This window comes from Narcine bancroftii, chromosome 5 (genome assembly GCF_036971445.1).
Source record: "Narcine bancroftii isolate sNarBan1 chromosome 5, sNarBan1.hap1, whole genome shotgun sequence".
NCBI lineage: Eukaryota > Metazoa > Chordata > Chondrichthyes > Torpediniformes > Narcinidae > Narcine > Narcine bancroftii.
In genome coordinates this window covers 89818839-89838704 of record NC_091473.1, presented here as the reverse complement: position 1 = coordinate 89838704, position 19866 = coordinate 89818839, and the positions used below count along the sequence as shown (strand labels likewise).

The 19866-nt window shown below is 40.2% G+C and overlaps 1 protein-coding gene across 14 annotated transcripts in view; it reads left to right on the top strand.

Moving 5' to 3' along the window:
- Window positions 1-19866, top strand: part of dock7 (dedicator of cytokinesis 7) — a 310961-nt gene that overhangs the window by 125128 nt on the left and 165967 nt on the right. For all 14 annotated transcript variants that reach the window (XR_011357731.1, XR_011357730.1, XM_069938284.1 and 11 more), the window contains exons 15-16: window positions 8168-8285; window positions 15331-15401. Coding sequence is in view for 12 of the 14 variants with exons in the window: in XM_069938284.1 (XP_069794385.1) it covers window positions 8168-8285; window positions 15331-15401 (189 nt within the window). In the remaining 2 variants the exon portion in view is untranslated. The remainder of the gene's footprint in view (window positions 1-8167; window positions 8286-15330; window positions 15402-19866) is intronic.

Sequence of the window (19866 nt, the reverse complement as noted above, 5' to 3'; positions counted from 1 at the left end):
ATAATCATTTATGAAGCTTGGCTAGTTTTACACTGACTGATCTAGAAATACTGCGGTCATATCTTTGCTATCTTGTTGCTGAAGTTCAAGCTGGTATTGTGTCTGTTGATAGTTTTCCTTTAAATAGAGAGGCTGGAATAATACACTGGTGTGTTCAGCAAAGAAAAGAACAGGACAAATTGTGCTGACTTAGGTCATTTTGTAGCACAATATTATTTCAGTTAAAGTCCCATTTGTCAGTGGAAAATTTAAATTCTGCCTCTATTCTGCTCAAAAATGTATGATTGTGCAATCTACGAATTACTACTGAAGTGACCTTTTTGTCTCCACTGACGTAAAAGAAAATTGGCCACTAAAACTGGGTTATCTCTGTGGTATGATCTTCCCCACTCTAATTTTTTTTTGCTATCAAGTGCAGTATTTGCAGAGAAAGCTGGACTTCCATTTGATTGTGGACTAAAACTTTATATGCCTCGATCAGACAGACCTCGCTTTCTTTATTCCTAAATCTTGGGACCCCTGTCCACTGAGATTTGCATTCAAAGGAGCCTTGAGGTCTCCGTCAGATCTCGCACCAGGCTGCCAAAAATTGCAAAAAAAAAAAAATCTGTGACTCTGATTTGCAACATTCTATGTAGTAACATTTGACACAAAAGTTGAGGTGTTTTAATGAACAAAATAGAAATTCAATTCGAAGTGCTAAAATTTTATACCTTGGAAGTTATCATTTTAATGAAAGGAGGCAAAATATTTTCCTTTGAATTTTGTTTAATGTCCTGTGCTTGTGGTTTTTCAGGTTATGGGTTTTTTTGTATCAAGCTTTAATATGTTTTCTGCATGAAAAATGGGTATCATCTAATTTTCTCAATCAAGGATTAAAGGCAAAATGAACAGACATGGAGAACCTTGGTTTTCAAGGGATATTGGTGATATTATTAAGAAGAAGAGAGTGGTGTATAATCGGTATAGGTAACCATATAACAATTACAGCATGGAAACAGACCAATTTGACCCTTCTAGTCCGCACTGATCCAAGTACTCTCCTCTAATCCAATTTACCAGCACCCTGCCCATATCCCTCCATCCCCCTCCCATCCATACACTTATCCAACTCTTTCTTAAATGACAAAATTGACCCTGCCTCCACCACCTTTCCCAGAAGCCCATTCCACACAGTAACCACTCTCTGAGTAAAGAAGTTCCCCCTCATGTTACTCCTAAACCTTTGCCCATCAACTCTCAATCCATGACCTCTTGTATCCATCTCTCCTACTCTCAATGGGAAAAACCTTTCCACATCAACTTTATCTATCCCTCTCATTATCTTAAACACCTCTATCAAATCCCTCTCAGCCTTCTACATTCCAAGGAATAAAGACCTAATTTGCTCAATCTCTCTTTGTATTCCAGATGCTGAAACCCAGGCAACATTTTTGTAAATCTTCTCTGCACTCTCTCTATCTTGTTAATATCCTTCCTATAAATCGGTGACCAGAACTCCACATAGTACTCTAAATTTGGCCTCACCAATGCCATGTACAGTTTCATCATTACTTCCCAACTCCTATATTCTATGCACTGATTTATATAGACAAGCATACTAAAGGCCTTCTTCACCACCCTATCCACATGCGCTCCTACCTTCAGGGAACAATGCACGTTATTCCGAGATCTTTCTGCTCCATTGCATTCTTCAATGCCCTCCCATTTACCACATATGTCTTGCTTTGATTATTCTTTCCAAAATGAAGCACCTCACACTTATCAACATTAAACTCCATCTGCCATCTTTCTGCCCACTCTAAGCAGTTTAAATCCCTCTGCAATCTTTGAAAACCCTCTTTATCATCCACAATTCCCAATATTTTAGTATCATCTGCATATTTACTAATCCAATTTACTGCCCTATTCTCCAGATCATTAATATATATGATAAACAGCAACAGTCCCAATACTGAAGCCTGAGGTATACCACTTGTCACCGGCCTCCATCCTGACAAACAATTATCTACTACAACTCTCTGGCACCTTCCTTCCAGCCACTGTTGAATCTATTTGACTATCTCCAAATTAATACCCAAGGACTTAGCCTTCCTAACTAATCTCCCATGCGGAACCTTATCGAAGGCCTTACTGAAGTCCATATAGACAACATCCACTGCTCTACTCTCATCAACATTCCTAGTCACCTCTTCAAAAAATTCAAAATATTGATCAAACACGACCTTAAACGCACAAATCCGTGTTGAGTGTCCCTGATCAGTCCCTGTCCCTCCATATACTTATATATACTATCTCTAAGAATGCTTTCCATCAATTTACCTACCACAGACGTCAAACGTACAGGCCGATAATTGTTAGGATTGCTCCTCAAACCCTTTTTAAACAAAGGAACCACATGCGCAACACGCCAATCTTCCGGCACTATACCCGTCTCTAATGACATTTGAAAAATCACTGCCGGAGCCTCTGCTATTTCCTCACTAACTTCTCTTAAGGTCCTGGGGAAAATCCTGTCAGGACCTGGAGACTTATCCACCTTTATATGTTTCAAAAGCTCCAGTACTACCTCTTTCTTAATCTCTATAGTCTCCATATTTACCCCCTTTGCTTCCTTTACCCTGCATAGATCAATATCTTTCTCCTCAGTAAATACTGAGGAAAAGAAATTGTTCAAGACTTCCCCCATCTCTTTTGGCTCCACACATACTTGTCCTTTCTGATTCTCTATTGGACCAATTTTGTCTCACTTTCCTTTTGCTATTTACATACTTGTAGAAACCCTTTGGATTTATTTTCACCCTGCTTGCTATAGCCACCTCATAGTTTTAGCTTTTCTAATTTCTTTCTTGATTCTTTTTACATTCAATATAGTACGCAAACATCTCCTTTTTTCCCTGTTTCTTATATTTATTGTAGTACTCCCTCTTTTTTCGAACCAAGTTTCCAATATCCCTTGAGAACCATGGCTCTCTCAAACTTTTGACCTGACCTTTCAACCTAACAGGTTTATAAAGATTTTGTACTCTTAAAATCTCTCCTTTAAAAGACCCTCCATTTCTCTATTACATCCTTCCCAGAAAACAAATTGTCCCAATTCACCCCTTGTAAATCCTTTCGCTTCTCCTCCAACCTAGCTTTTCCCCATTCAAAAACCTCAACTCTGGGCCCAGACCTATCCTTTTCCATAATTACCTTGTAGCTAATGGCACTATGATCACTGGACCCGAAGTGCTCCCCAACACATTCCTCTGTCACCTGACCCATCTCATTCCCCAACAGTAAATCCAACACAGCTCCCTCTCTAGTCGGTACCTTCCCGTATTGATGTTAAAAAGCTATCCTGCACACATTTTACAAACTCCAACCCGTCCAGCCCTTTCACGGAATGGGTTTCCCAATCAATATTCGGAAAATTAAAATCGCCCACAATCACTACCCTGTGCTTATTACAAATATCTGCTATCTCCCTACTAATTTGTTCCTCTAATTCGCGTTCCCCATTTGGTGGTCTTTAATACACCCCTATAATTGTAACTTCCCCTTTCCCATTCCTCAATTCCACCCAAATAGCATCCCTGGACGAGCCTTAGGTATTGCACCTAAGCACCGCTGTAATATATTTTTAACAAGTAGTGCAACCCCACCCCTTTTTGCCCCCCCCCCCAGTTCTATCACACCTAAAGCAACTAAATCCAGAAACATTTAGCCAGTCACATCCCTCCTGTAACCACATTTCACTAATTGCTACCACGTCATACTTCCAAGTGTCAATCCATACCTTCAGCTCATCCACCTTCCTTACAATGCTCCCAGCATTAAAATATATGCATTTTAGAGATTTCCCACTTTTTACTTCCTGTATGCCCCTATCTTTACCAACAGCTCTCATGTTCTTTTGCAATCGACCTCTGTCCATTTTCATATAGAGCATCCCCCTTTTCGATCTCCTGCCTTTCCCCCCTCAAACACTGTCTACAAGCTTTCTCTGATTGCACTCTAACCTTCTCCTTGCTGTTCTCCTTCATTTGGTTCCCTCCCCCCAGCCATTCTAGTTTAAAGTCTCCTGAGTACTAGCAAACGTCCCCACCAGAATCCTTGTCCCCCTGGGGTTCAAATGCAACCTGTCCATTTTGTACAGGTCACACCTACCCCAAAAATGGTCCCAGTGATCCACAAACTTGAATCCCTGCCCTTTGCTCCACCCCTTCAGCCACGCATTCATCCTCCATCTCATTCTATTCCTGCTCTCACTGTCGCATAGCACAGGCAGTAATCCCGAGATTACTCACTTTGCAGTCCTTTTTAGCTCTCTACTTAACTCCCTGTACTCACTTTTCAGGACCTCTTCTCTATTCCTCCCTATGTCGTTGGTACCTACATGTACCACGATTTCTGTCTCATCTCCCTCCCCCTTTAGGATGTTCTGGACTCGAGCAGCAACATCCCGGACCGTGGCACCAGGGATGGAAACCACCATCCGGTTCTACTTGCTCTGTCCACAGAACCTCCTGACTATCAAGTCCCCTATGGCTATTGCCCTCCTCTTCCTTTCCCTACCCTTCTGAGCCTCAGAGGTCGACCCAGTGCTAGAGGCACAGCCACTGACACTTTCCCCAGCTGGTCTGTTTCCCCCAACAGTACCCAAAGAGGAGTACCTGTTGTTGAGGACCACAGCCATAGGGGTCCTCTCTGCCACCTTACTATTCCTCTCCTAACCGTTACCCACTGTCCTCCTCCCGTGACCTTGGCGTGACCATCTGGCTGTAACTCCAGAGCGAGATCATTGAGCTGCAGCTCTAGTTCCCTAATATGGTTCCTGAGGAGCTGCAGCTCAGCACACCTGATGCAGATATGGACGTCAGGGAGGCTAGAAGACTCCATGACTTCCCACATCTGACACAGAGAACAGCAAACTGCTCTCACACTCAGCCTTTCTCTCCTCCTTCCTCAGATAAGTAGAAATTACAAAGAGCAATAAGTTACTTGCAGAGTATAGAAAATGTAAAAGATAGTCAGGAAAGCATGAAGGTGTTTTGGCAGATAATGTGAAGGCAAATCCAAAGGGTTTCTACAGGTATTTTAAGAGTAAGAGGATAGCAAGGGACAAAATTGCTTCCCTTGAGGATCAGATTGGTCAACTATGTGTAGGGCCTCATGAAAAGGGGGAGATTTTAAACAGTTTTTTTTTTGCTGCATCAGTATTTATTCAGGAAACTGGCATAGTGTATAAGGATGGAAGGGAAACAAATAGAAATGTCATGAAATGAATGGAGATTAAGGAGGAGGAGATGATCACTGGCTTACAGCAGATAAAGGTAGACAAATCGCCTGGGCCTTAAGAGAGACGTGTTGAAATTGAAAGGGCCCTGACAGATATAGTCAAATGTCTATCACCATGGGAGAGGTGCCGGAGGATTGGAGAGGAGCTCATGTTGCCCTGCTGTTAAAGAAAGGCTCCAGAAGTAAACCAGTCAGAGAGCCTGCAGTCAGTAGTAAATTATTGGAAGGAGTTCTGAGAGATGGAATATATAGGTATTTGGATAGCCATGGGCTGATTAAGAACAGTCAACATGGCTTTGTGCATGGTAGGTCATGTTTAAAAAATCTTGCAGGATTTTTCAAGGAAATTACCAAGAAGGTAGATGAAGGAAAGGCTGTGGATGTTGTCTATATGGACTTTAGTAAGGCCTTTGACAAGGTCCCACATGGGAGGTTATTTCATAAGGTGAAGGCACTAGGGGAGGTTGTAAACTGGATTTGAAATTGGCTGTGTTGGAGAAAACAGTGTGGTTATGGATGGTTTCTTCTCAGACAGGAGACTTGTGACTAGTAGTGTGCCTCAGGGATCTATGTTGGGACCATTGTTGTTTGTTGTCTATCAATGATCAGGATGATAATGTACTAAATTGGATCAGCAAGTTTGCTGATGACACAAAAATAGGAGGTGTAGTGGACAGTGAGGAAGATCTTCAAAGCTTGCAGAAGGATCTGAACTAACTGGGAGAATGGGCCAGTAAATTGATGATGGAAATTAATGCAGACAAGTGTGAGGTGATGCATTTTGGAAGGGCAAACCAAGGTAGGACATATACAGTCAAAGATAGGACACCGAGGAGTGTGGAGGAGCAAAGAGACCTGCGGATACAGGTACGTTGTTCCTAGAAGGCGACATTGCAGGTGGGCCAGGTTGTAAAGAAAGCTTTTAGCATCTTGGCCTTTATAAATCAAAGTATGAGTATAGGAGTTGGGATGTTATGTTGAAGTTATGCAAGACATTGGTGAGGCCGAATTTGGAATATTATGTGCAGTTCTGGTCACTTAGCTACAGGAAGGATATCAATAAGATCAAAAGCGTGCAGAGAAGATTTAATAGGATGCTGCTGGGTCTTCAAGAGTTGAGTTATAGGAAAAGATTTAACTGGTTAGGACTATATTCCTTGGAATGAAGAAATATAAGGGGAGATTTGATAGGGGTTTACAAAATTATGAGGGGTATAGACAGAGTAAATGTGAGCAGGCTCTACTGAGATTAGGAGAGATAAAAACGAGAGGACATGGCTTTAGGGTGAAAGGGGAAAGGACCAGGGGGAACTTCTTCACTTAGAGTGTGGTGGGAGTGTCGAATGAGCTGCCATCTGATTTGGTGAATGTGGACTCGATCTTGAGTTTTAAGAATAAATTGGATAGATACATGGATGGGAGAAGTCTGGAGGGTTATGGAATGGGAGCAGGTCAATGGGACTAGCTGAACAATGGTCAGCACAGACTGGAAGGGCCGAATGGCCTTTTTTGTGCTGTTGCATTCTATTGTTCTAAGGTTTAAAAACATAATGGAAGAATTTGTGCAAAATATTTTAGTCAATCCTTTTCATAACCTCAATCCTATCGTACTAAACATTATCGCTTGTGATTTCATTTTCCTGTACATTGAACAGGAAAGTTGGATTGAAATTTCTGTACATTTCAATGCTCAATGTGAGTTTATTGTCATGTACGTAAGTACAATTAGTACACCAAAATTCTTGCTGCAAACAGATATGTAAGATAAACATTGTAAACATTTATCAATGGTAAACTTCTAAGATATCACAAATGAAAGACAGAAAAATAGTTGATAAATATCAAGATAAATAAATAAATATTCATTTTTTAAAAACAAATGAAGTTTTAGAAGTGCAGAGAGATCTTTGGTGGACTTGGGGTTGTTTATGATTAGGGTTAGAGTAAAATGGGCCTGTTTAAGAGCCTGATGGCTGTTGAATAAATCTTATTCTTAAACCTGGAGATGCTGGACTTAAAGCTTCCATATCTTATGCCTGAAGGGCACAGCAAGAAAAGATTCTGACCGTGAATAAGGTCCTTCATGATGTTGGCTACCTTCCTGAGGTAGCACTTTAAATGGATGATTGGTGCACATGATGGACTTGGCTTGGTTTGCCACTTTCAGCAATCTTCCTGGGAACTCGAACTTCCAAGCCAGGCCATCATGAAACTATTTTTCATTGTACACCTGTAGAAGTTTGATAGAGTATTCGAGGAAATGCCAAATCTCCTCAGACTTCTCAGAAAGTGGAGGTGTTATTGACCTTTTTCACAGATGCTGCAATGTCCTGTGAGGTCCTCTGATCTATGGACTCCCAGAAATTTGAAGGTACTAACCCTCTCCTCCACTGTCCTGTCAATGAAGACTAATATGTAATCCTTCAGTCTCTCCTTCATTGCCCACATGGGATCCTTGCTCTTGCTGACATTGTTGTTCTGTTCCCACCCAACTAGATTGTTGATCTCTTGTATCCTGATTCATCATTTCCTGTTATTTGGCCAACAATGCTGGTGTTTTGTGATTTTGTAGATTGTATAAGAGCTGAACTTGGCCACACAATCATGAGTGCATAGGGAATAGAGCAGGGGACTAAGCACTCAGCCTTAATGTTGTCATAGTTGGTGAGGAGGGGATGATGTTGCCGATCCACACTGATTAGAATCTGTCGATGAGGAAATCCAGGATCTGAGATGAACAGAGTCCTGTATCCCTGAGTTCGATTATTACCATTTCATTACTTGAAGTTTCTACCAACATCAAAGCTAGTTACTAATACAAAAATCTCTGTATTCTAATTTTACATAAGATCTTGCAGCTCATTAACTCTGTTTAATTCCATAGGAATTTGCTGTATGTATATCCACAGAGTCTTAATTTTGCAAATCGTCAAGGCTCTGCTAGAAACATCACTGTGAAAGTCCAGTTTATGTCTGGGGAAGATCCAAGCAATGCAATGCAGGTAAAACAAATTATCTTTTTTATAAATTTGTAAAATTTTATCTTCTACTGCATCATTAAACTCCAAAGTTAGAAGTGGCAGTAAAATTAATGAAGTTGGTTAATTGATACTAAATGGGTATTTAAGGAGAAAGTCTAAATAAAGTATGAATTTTATGGTTGAAGTAGAACTTAGAAATGTGTAAACATTACCAATGGGATATTGGGGAATAATGGCCCAAAGTCTGCTCTCTGATAGCTTTGAGTTTCTCAGAGAATCATCAATGATGTTGAGATTGAAATCTAGCACAAAAAAAAGCCATCAGCTGGAGCAACTCAGCAGGCCAGGCAATGTCCATAGAAGAAAATGGACCATTGATGTTTTGGTCCTTTATGTAGGAAGTGTGGCTGGAGCTCCATATGGCATTGTGGCCTCAGCCACTTTGGTGAGTCACCTATGCTCTTGTGTGTTTCAGATTTCTCATGATGGAAATGTATAAAAATAGTTAAAATGTCTGTGCCAGCTGTCTTGTACTGGTGTGTGTTCACTGGCTAACCTGCTGTGAAATTTTTCGTCTACTTGGATCCAGCCATTCTCAATAGGGGCCCTGCGGCACATTTCAGGGGGACCATGAACTGAAATCATAAAATATTTTTATGTTTTTTATGTACTCTGTAGGAGAGAAGTACAGAAGTAATTAACTGAACAGGGAGGAAGGCTCATTAGAGTCTGAGGGGGGGCCATAGCCAAAAAAGAAGTTGAAAATGGCTGGACAATAAAGTGCCAATCTGATCAGGGAAAGTTGTGGTAAATATAAATGTTGGCACATGTAGCTCGTCCCTACTTCCATCAAAGGAAGTGTTACGGGCCCAGAGGACCCAAAACTCAGCAGCAATAGAAATTGACCAAGACAAATGGTTACTTAAACAAAAGTAGTTTTTAATTTTCTTTAAACATAAAAACAGGATCAAACTTTAACTTATTACTATCAACTTAACCCCCTTCTAATTCTAAGCGCATGTGTATGTAATGTGTGTATAAGTTCAGAAAAGTTCTTTGATTCATAGTCCAATCTCACCTCTCACTCCTCCTTCCTCCAAGTTCACCGGTACCAGGCAATTCTTATACTTTGCACAGAATGTAACATTTATGAATTTTCAGCAAGCTCTGGTGCTTAAAGATAAATGGTTACCGCTGAGGAAGGTTCTCATTGATTTCAGAGAGAGATTTGTTGCTCGTTGGACACACACAAACTGATTCTCTCTGTGATCAGCCACTTCAGTGTCTTGCCAAAGAAATTTGCCCTATCAGGGTTTTCCAAATGATAACCTCTTTTTCTGCAGGTCACCAGAGAGTTAATTTTTGCTTCCCTTATTTCAGGTGAAACACTCTATCCAGCCATTTCCTCGTGTATGGACCACAAGGGTCTTGAACAGGTTGAACTTAGAACTCACAACCCGTCTTCAAAATGGGGTTTTTTAACAAGCTGTCAGCTTGCCATGCTGCAGAAACCATTTCTCCCTCTCACTGTCTCTCTCTCTCTCTCTCTCTTCTCTGAAGAAACCACATGACCCTTTTAGAACAGCACACTGCATTTCGACAGACCGCAGCACTGGACCTAATTTTCTGAGTCTGTTCATCTGTTGCTTTCCAAAATAATAATCCATTACTCCACAGCATGTCCAGTTAACACTTAGTGTGAAGTCCTTCAGCAAAGCAATTTCCATTGTCTTCACAGAGGCACTGGGCCCGGAGTGTCTGGGTTGAGCAGAGCTCTTGCCTTTCACATGAGATCTGTTTGGTGAAGTGTTTGTTTGTGACTTACACTAAAACCCCCAATCTGACTCTTCCAAAAACATATCTATATAAAATATGATATAATCTGTAACAGAAGAAAAAACTGACACTTGATATTTCACCACTTTTTACCAGAGTTTTTGCAAGAAGAAAAAAAAGTTCTCAGAATACTAGATCGAACATGAAATAATCCAGCACAGGAACATGCCTTTTGGCCCACGTCTGCACCAAAAATGATGCATCCTTCTATTCTCTGCATATTAATTGAAGCCTCTCATATGCCGCTGTTGTATCTCCATCCACACTACTCCTGACACTCTGTTCCAGGAACCTTGACACCAGTCCACAGCTCCACCAATCTTAATGTCATCTGCAAATTTACAAACCCACCCACCTACTTTATCATCCATTATTGATATATATCGCAACCACAGGGGTCATGCCTCCGATCTCAGATCTCCAGGCAAAATAAGATACATCCACCACTATCCTGTCTTCTATGGGCCAGTCAATTTTGAATCTAAACTGCCAGTTTAACATGAATCCTGTGCATCTGTACCTTCTGGGTAAGCCAACCATGAGGAACTTTGTCAGCTGCCTCACAAAAATCCATGTAAATAACATCCACACCCCCACCCTTTTCAACCATCTTCATCACCTCCCTGAAAAATTCAAGCAAATTGGTAAAACGTGACCTGTCCAAACACAAAGCCATGCTGGCTGTCACTAATCTGACCATGTCTTTCCAAATGTGCTGAAATCATGGTCCCTCAGTATCCTTTCCAGTGGTTTCCCTATCACTTATGTGAGGTTCACTGTCCTATAATTTTTTAAAAAATTTTTTTAATTTTTCACACTATGAACCATATTAACCAAAATACAAACGTTTCCCTTTTGAATATACAGTGTCATTTTCTCCCCTTTTTCCTCCCTCCCTTCCCACCTCCCTCCAAACCCATTAAACATTCAACATACACAATACAATAAACCCATTCAACAATGTCATCACACAATGAAAATAAACAAGAAAATTGTGTCCTCTACTTTTACACACTGGGTCAGTTCATTTTGTCTTCTCATCTGTCATTTTAGGGAGTGGAGGTCTGCAGTAGGCCTCCTCTGTTGTGTTTCATGTACGGTTCCCAAATTTGTTCGAATACTGTGACGTTATTTCTTAAATTATATGTTATTTTTTCCAATGGAATACATTTATTCATTTCTATGTACCATTGCTGTACTCTCAGGCTCTCTTCTGATTTCCAAGTTGACGTACATTTTTTTGCTACAGCTAAGAAACATAGAAACATAGAAGATAGGAGCAGGAGTAGGTCAATCGACCCTTTGAGCCTGCTCCACCATTCAACGAGATCATGGCAGATCTTAAAGTTCAGTACCCCGTCCCCGCCTTCTCTCCGTAACCTTTAATACCCTTATACTGAAGAAATACATCTAATTCCCTCTTAAATATATTTAATGAACCTGCCTCTACTGCCCTCTGTGGCAATGAATTCCACAGATTCACCACCCTCTGGGTAAAGAAATTCCTCCTCAACTCGGTCCAAAATGGTTTGCCTATTATCCTCAAACCATGACCCCGGGTCTGCATCCATTCTGTCCAGTCCTGCCAGAATTTTGTATGTCTCTATGAGATCCCCTCTCAATCTTCTAAACTCCAGGGAGTACAATCCCAATTTGCGCAATCTTTCCTCTTAAGTCATTCCTGCCATTCCAGGTATCAGCCTGGTGAATCGCCTCTGCACTCCCTCCATTGCAAGAACATCCTTCCTTAGATAAGGTGACCAAAACTGCACACAATACTCCAGGTGTGGTGTCACCAAGGCCCTGTACAGCTGCAGTAAGGTATCCTTGTTCCTATACTCAAACCCTCTTGATATGAAGGCCAACATACCATTTGCCTTTTTAACTGCCTGCTGTACCTGCATGTTCGCCTTCAGAGACTGGTGTACAAGTACCCCTAGGTCTCTCTGCACTTCCCCATCTCTTAATCTATTGCCATTCAAATAGTAATCTGCCCTCCGGTTTGTATTACCAAAGTGGATAACTCACATTTATAGTGCATTTGCTATGTATCTGCCCAGTCCCTCAATTTATCCAAATCACACTGGAGCTTCCTGACCCCCTCTTCCGTGCTATCATAATAAATCTTTTTTGTGCTTCATCCAAATTGAGGCCTAATTCTTTACTTCTTATATCACTTAGAAGAAAGATCTCAGGATTTTTTGATATGTTGCTTTTTGTGATTTTATTTAATACCTAATTTAGATCTTCCCAAAACTTTTCCACTTTCTCACATGCCCAAATTGCATGTATTGTTGTTCCTGTTTCCTTCTTACAGTGAAAACATCTATCTGATACTGTTGGGTCCCATTTATTTAACTTTTGGGGCATGGTGACGTGCGGCATGGGGCCTATGTAACCAATTATATTGTATCATGCGTAACCTCATGTTTATTGTATTTCTCATAGTTCTGGAGCATAGCTTTTCCCATATTTCATTTTTTATCTTTCTGTTTAGATCTTGTTCCCACTTTTGTTTTTGTTTACAGTTTATTTCATCATTCTCTTTCTCTTGCAGGTTGATGTACATGTTTGTTATAAATCTTTTAATTATCGTTGTGTCTGTAATCACATATTCAAAATTGCTTCCTTCAGGTAACCTCAGCCTGCTTTCCAATTTGTTCTTCAAGTAGGTTTTCAGTTGGTGGTATGCAAAATTGTACCGTGAGTTATACCATATTTGTACTTCATTTGTTCAAAAGATAATAAATTATTTCCCAAAAAACAATTTTCTATTCTTTTGATCCTTTTTCTCTCCCATTCTCTAAAGAAAAGATTATCTATTGTGAAAGGGATTAGTTGATTTTGCATCAATAATAATTTTGGTAGTTGTTAATTTGTTTTTTTTCCTTTCTACGTGAATCTTCTTCCAAATGTTGAGCAGATGGTGCAGTACTGGTGAACTTCTATGCTGCACCAGATTTTCATCCCACTTATAAAGTATATGTTCTGGTACCTTCTCCCCTATTTTATCTAGCTCTAATCTGGTCCAATCTGGTTTTTCCTTTGTTTGATAAAAATCTGATAGGTATCTTAATTGTGCTGCTCTATAATAATTCTTAAAGTTTGGTAGCTGTAAGTCCCCTTGTTTGTACCATTCTGTTAATTTATCTAGCGCTATCCTCGGTTTCCCCCCTTTCCATAAGAATTTCCTTATTATTTTCTTTAGCTCATTGAAAAATTTCTCTGTTAAGGAAATTGATAATGATTGAAATAGGTATTGTATCCTTGGGAAGATAGTCATTTTAATGCAATTTCCCCTTCCTTTAGTGGTAAATCTTTCCAATGTTTAAGTCATCTTGTAATTTCTTCATTAATAGCTGATAATTTAATTTGTATAGATGGCCTAGATTATTATCTAGTTGAATACCTAGGTGTCAGATTGCTTGTGTTTGCCATTTAAGTGGTGATTTTTTCTTAAACTTTGTGAAATCCGCATTATTCATTGGCATCGCTTCACTTTTATTTGTGTTAATCTTGTATTCCTTCAATTTCTTATGTAATTATTTTATTGATAATTCTGGTTCTGTTAAGTATACTATGACGTCATCTACAAATAGATTGATTTTATATTCCTCTTTATTTTTATCCCTTTTATTTTCTGTTCTTATCAGTTCTGCCAAGGGTTCTATAGCTAAAGCGAACAGTGAGGGAGATAGTGGACAGCCCTGCATAGTTGACCTGCTTAATTTAAATTGGTTTGATATATATCCATTTACTGTCACCTTCGCCAATGGTCCCTAATATAATGCTTTAATCCAATTAATATATTTCTCTGGTAGGTTGAACCCCTGTAGTACTTTGAATAAATAATTTCATTCTACTCTGTCAAAGGCTTTCTCTGCATCGAAAGCAACCGCCACTGTTGGCATCTTATTTCCTTGTACCGCATGAATTAAGTTAATGAACTTATAGTTAATGTCCGTTGTTCGTCTTTTTTTAAAATAAATCTAGTTTGATCTAATTTTACTATTTTTGGTACACAGTCGGCCAATCTGTTTGCTAATAGTTTACTTAACTCAGATTATAAGATAATAGCTAGAGATATTGGTCTATACGATGCTGGTGTTTGTGGATCTTTCCCCGTCTTTGGTATTAATGTAGTTATTGCTGTTTTACGTGAACCGGGCATGTTCTGTGTTTCTTCAATCTGGTTCATTACTTCCAGGAGAAGAGGAATTAATAAGTCTTTAATTGTTTTATAGAATTCTATTAGGAGTCCGTCCTCTCCAGGTGTTTTATTGTTTGGTAGCTTTTTTAATATATCCTGTATTTCCTCTATTTCAAATGGTTTTATCAATTTGTTTTGCTCCTCTTCTTGCAATTTTGGTAGTTAAATTTTAGTTAGAAATTCATCTATTTTGTCTTCTTTCCCTTTGTCCTCAGTTCGGTATAATTGCTCGTAGAATTCCTTGAAGTTTTCATTGTTCTCTGTTGGGTTATATGTAATTTGTTTGTCTTTTTTCCTTGATGTCAATACCGTTCTTTTAGTTTGTTCTGTTTTAAGCTGCCAAGCTAGTATTTTGTGAGTTTTTTCTGATTTACTTTTTTGAACAAGGGAACAATGTTGGATATTCTCCCGTCCTCCAGGACCTTGCCCTTTGAAATGAGGATACAAAGATCTCCACAAAGGCCTCAGCAATCTCTTGTTACTTTCAATAACCTGGGATATATCCCATCAAATCCTAGGGACTTTTCCACACTCTACAGAAGACCTATCACTACCTCTTTCTTAGATCTCAATGCCCCAATGCATTATCATTCTCTACACTATGCTACCTATTGCTATTCTCTATCCCTGTCTCCTTGGTGAATACCAATACAAAATATTCATGTAGCCTCTTGGTCACTTCCTCTGACTCCAAGCATAAATTGTTTAATTTCACCTTCAGATGTCTTATCCTTTCCTTTCTCATTCATTTGTTTTTAATGCAAGGATAAAATGACTTGTCAAAATATTGCTTAAGGGACTCCAATCTGTGGGCATTTCTCAGCTCAATCAAGGTCAATAGCTCCAGGGGATCTATTGAGACAGTATCTCCAAGAGTGCAGCTCAATGAGTATTGCATCAGGTATCTGCTTTGATCATATGGGCACTTTTAAAGATTGACTTGAGCAACTGCTTACTACCACTGAACCATGGGTAACTTGATCTGCAAGTCTTCATGGAACTCATTTTTATCCATTTCAGGTTATTTTTGGAAAGTCAAGTTGTGCAGAGTTCACTAAAGAGTCGTATACTGCGGTTATATATCACAACAGGTAAGTAAAATATAATATATTTCTGTCTTCATGGCATTCAGTGTAAGTAATTGGTTTACAATTATGAAAGAGGGAAATTATTCAATTCAAATGTTTTTTTGAATAATTATTTACAAAACGTGGGGTGCCATGGGTATCACTGTAATTTATTGTCACTTCCCAATTGTTCTTGAAGTGAAGAGACAGCGGAGAATTAGTAATGGTGGTCTCGAATCGTAAATACGGCAGACTGATTAAGGACAGATTTCTCTCGGTGTTGGACATTAGCAAACCCAAAGGGTCCCTCGGAAGTTGTGTTTGTGTTCTAGTCATTATTATTGATACTAGCTATGATTAAGCAGTTTTAACCACCCTTTTTCACAGATGAGACCAGCACAATGTGGTGTTGTCCTTCTTAGTCTTCAAGTATCTTGTGCATTCTCTTTATTTTCTACATCTCTCACTTTAAACCATGAATAATGGTTGCATTTGGTTGTGATAAAAGGCCTCCAAATCTGAAGCACAGTACCTGTTTTTCCCTTCACATTGTTTTCTCACTTTCTGCTTTTTAAAAAAAAATCACATCAAGGTGAGTGATACTGCTTTTAGGAACAAATTGCTTCCCAATTTTTTCCTTAGTATATTTTTGTGAAACACGATACATTTCTGTATACTCTGGGGTAACTGTGTGTGTTTTCTATGTGGCCAGTGATTTCCGAACCCAATATTATGAACCCTTGTTAAACATTTCTGGGATTGATTATATTATAAGCCATTTAAGATAATTAAATAAAAATCAGTATGCTTCCAATGTTGCATAGTGTCTGCCAAAATATGGAAGTGTTAATTAAGACAGTGTAGTGGTGATAACAGTGAGAGACACACAGCCACCACATTGAGGGTTGTTAACGACTGTTTTTATTCAAATTCAGCACGCCCCTTTAAGGGCAGCATGAGCTCAGTCACCTGGTGCCTTGTGACATCATAATCCCTTCCCAGGGTGCGCGCTGGAAACGATGCTGGAGTCAGAGAGAAACCTCTGACGACGCCATTTCCCCATGGCCATGTGCCATGTGCCAATACAAGCGGGGCCAGTTTGCCATGAGGATGTGCGCTGCCACAACAGCTTAATTTAATTCTGTTTTTTGGTTCTTGAAACTAAATAGCATCACAGTAAAATCTTGTGTATTTACACAATGATTTCATGTTGGTGGTCATGACACCCTGGTCTTTGGTTAAAAAAAATCATTTATGGTTTCTGCCAGCTGACCCCTGCTAGAAAGTGCAGGTACCTGGAGATTAAACAGGGTCAGGATTGGACTTGATTGTGATATTCTCCATGATTAGGTTGCATGTTGATGCACAGTACAAGCACACAGATAAAGATTGGTAAAAGGGTATTGTAAATCATCAATTACATTATTCTGTAGAATCTAGCGGCATGGGGTTAGTCTATCAGTTAGCGCAATGCTGTTAAAGTGCCACTGATCGGGATCAGGGTTTGAGTCCCACACTGTCTGAAAGGAGTTTGTACATTCTCCCCATGTCTGCATGGCGTTTCCCTGGGGGCTCCAATTTCCTCTCACTGCTGAAAGTGTACCAGGGGCTGTCGGTCATTTGGATGTAATTGGGTGGCATGGGCACATGGGCCGCAAGGGCCTGTTACCGTGCTGAATGTCTAAATTTAAATTTAGCTCTGTGAAGATGAGACTATTGGGTGAAACTAATCATGGACGCTTATTAAAATAATGAAATACTGTCATCTGAAATATTTAGAAACAGTTGATGGTAAAAGTTAAATCCTACTCATTGAATTAGCATGGCTGTGAAGTGGTTGACCACTGTAGATTTCTCATCAGCAGTTACACAGTACACCAGAAAGTGAACGTGTTCCATGTCATTCTGGTCAATGACATCCATTTAAGTTTACAATATGTCGAAATCACTTGGCTTCTCTTTCCAATTTTTTTAAATAACTGTGTATCTTTGATGAATACTTAGATTGATTGTGAAGTGTTTTTTTTTAAAACCGGTTCAAATTCTAGATGTATGCTTCAGCAAGAATATTCCATTGCTATCAATATTCACTGAGAAATGTTTGCCTGGTTCCTCCGATTTTCCATCCTTTAATGGATAGGAAATCTTGGAGAGGTTACAAATTTGTAACAGTAAGGCTGTGACATCAGTTTTTGGAAAACTGGCCCTAAAAATAACATAACATAACAATTACAGCACGGAAACAGGCCATTAGGCCCTTCTAGTCCGCACCGAACCAAACACTCCTCTCTAGTCCCACCTACCTGCACAATGACCATAACCCTCCACCTTCTTATCCATATACATGTCCAGCTTTCTCTTAAATAATAAAATTGACTCTGCCGCCACTATTTCTCCCGGAAGCTCGTTCCACACCGCTACCACTCTCTGAGTAAAGAAGTTCCCCCTCTGCCCCTTAACTCTTTTAACTTATGTTCTCTTGTTTCAATCTCTCCTACTCTTAACGGAAATAGTCTATCCACATCCACTCTGTCTATCCCTTTCATAATCTTAAATACCTCTATCAAATCCCCTCTCAACCTTCTACGCTCCAAAGAATAAAGACCTAATCTGCCCAATTTCTCCCTATACTCTAGATGCTTAAACCCAGATAACATTCTGGTAAATCTTCTCTGCTCTCTCTCCACTCTGTTTATATCCTTCCTATAATTAGGCGACCAGAACTGCACACAGAACTCTGAATTAGGCCGCACCAATGCCTTATACAATCTCAACATCACTTCCCAACTCCTATATTCCATGCAATGATTGATAAAGGCCAGCATACTAAAAGCCTTCTTCACCACCCTATTCACATGAGTTTCTACCTTCAGGGAACGATGTACCGTTACTCCTAAATCCTTCTGCTCTTCTGTATTCATCAATGCTCTCCCATTTACTACGTATGTCCTGTTCTGATTCTTCTTACCAAAATGAAGCACCTCACACTTATCAGCATTAAATTCCATCTGCCATTTTTCAGCCCACTTTTTTAAGCTGCCCAAATCCCTCTGCAATCCTTGAAAACCTTCTTCATTATCCACTATTCCGCCTATCTTAGTATCGTCTGCATATTTACTAATCCAATTCACCACCCCATCATCTAGATCATTAATGTATATAACGAACAACAATGGGCCCAATACAGATCCCTGAGGCACACCACTGGTCACCGGCCTCCAACCTGACAGACAATTTTCCACTACCACTCTCTGGCCTCTCCCTTTCAGCCAATGTTCAATCCATTTGACTGTTTCAAAATTTATACCTAAAGACTGCACCTTCCTAACTAACCTTCCATGTGGTGCCTTATCGAAGGCCTTACTGAAGTCCATATAGACAACATCCACTGCGCTACCCTCATCCACATTCCTAGTCACCTCTTCAAAAAATTCAATCAGATTGGTCAAACAGGACCTTCCACACATATACGTTATCTCCCGACAAATTTGTTCCTCTAATTCCCTTGGCCCATTTGGTGGTCTGTAATACACCCCTATTAGCACCCTCTTGCCTCCTCCACCCCTCAATTCCACCCAAACAGCCTCACTGGTCGATCCCTCCATACCATCCTGCCACCTCACGGCAGTAATGTCCTCCCTAACAAGCAGAGCAACTCCTCCTCCTTTTTTACCCCCTGATCTATCACATCTAAAACAAATGTATCCCGGGGCATTAAGTTGCCAGTCCTGCCCCTCCTGTAGCCAGGTCTCACTAATTGCCACAATATTGTGACCCCAAGTATCTATCCATGCTCTCAGCTCATCTACCTTGTTCACTATGCTTCTTGCATTAAAATATGTGCATCTCAGAGAATGACCCTCACATATATTCCCTTTTTTACCTTCTACCCTAATCTCCATCCTATCTTTGTTATCATTTTTATTCCTAGCTAGGTGGCCATACTCCCTGGACACTGCTCTCACCCTCTGTTCCCCACCCCCCTGCCAAACTAGTTTAAACCTTCCCCCACAGCTCTAGCAAATCTACTTGCCAGCACATTGGTCCCCCTCCAGTCCCTCTTGTACAGGTCCGACCTTCCCCAGAAGAGATCCCAATGATCCAGAAATCTTATCCCTTGCCCCCTGCACCATCTCTTTAGCCACGCATTCATCCTCCACATACTCCTATTTCTACCCTCACTAGCTCGTAGCACGGGCAGCAATCCAGAGATTACTACCTTGGAGGTCCTGTTTTTTAAACTTCCTACCTAATTCTACATAATCCTGTTTCAGGACCTCATCCCCACTTCTAACTAAGTCATTGGTCCCCACATGGACCACGACTTCTGGCTGTTCTCCTTCCCCTTGCAGAATGCTATGTACTCGATCAGAGATATCCCTGACCCTGGCACCAGGGAGGCAACATACCAACCTGGATCCCCTATCTCTTCCCACAAACCTCCTATCTGTCCCTCTGACTAATGAGTCCCCAACTACAAGAATCCTAT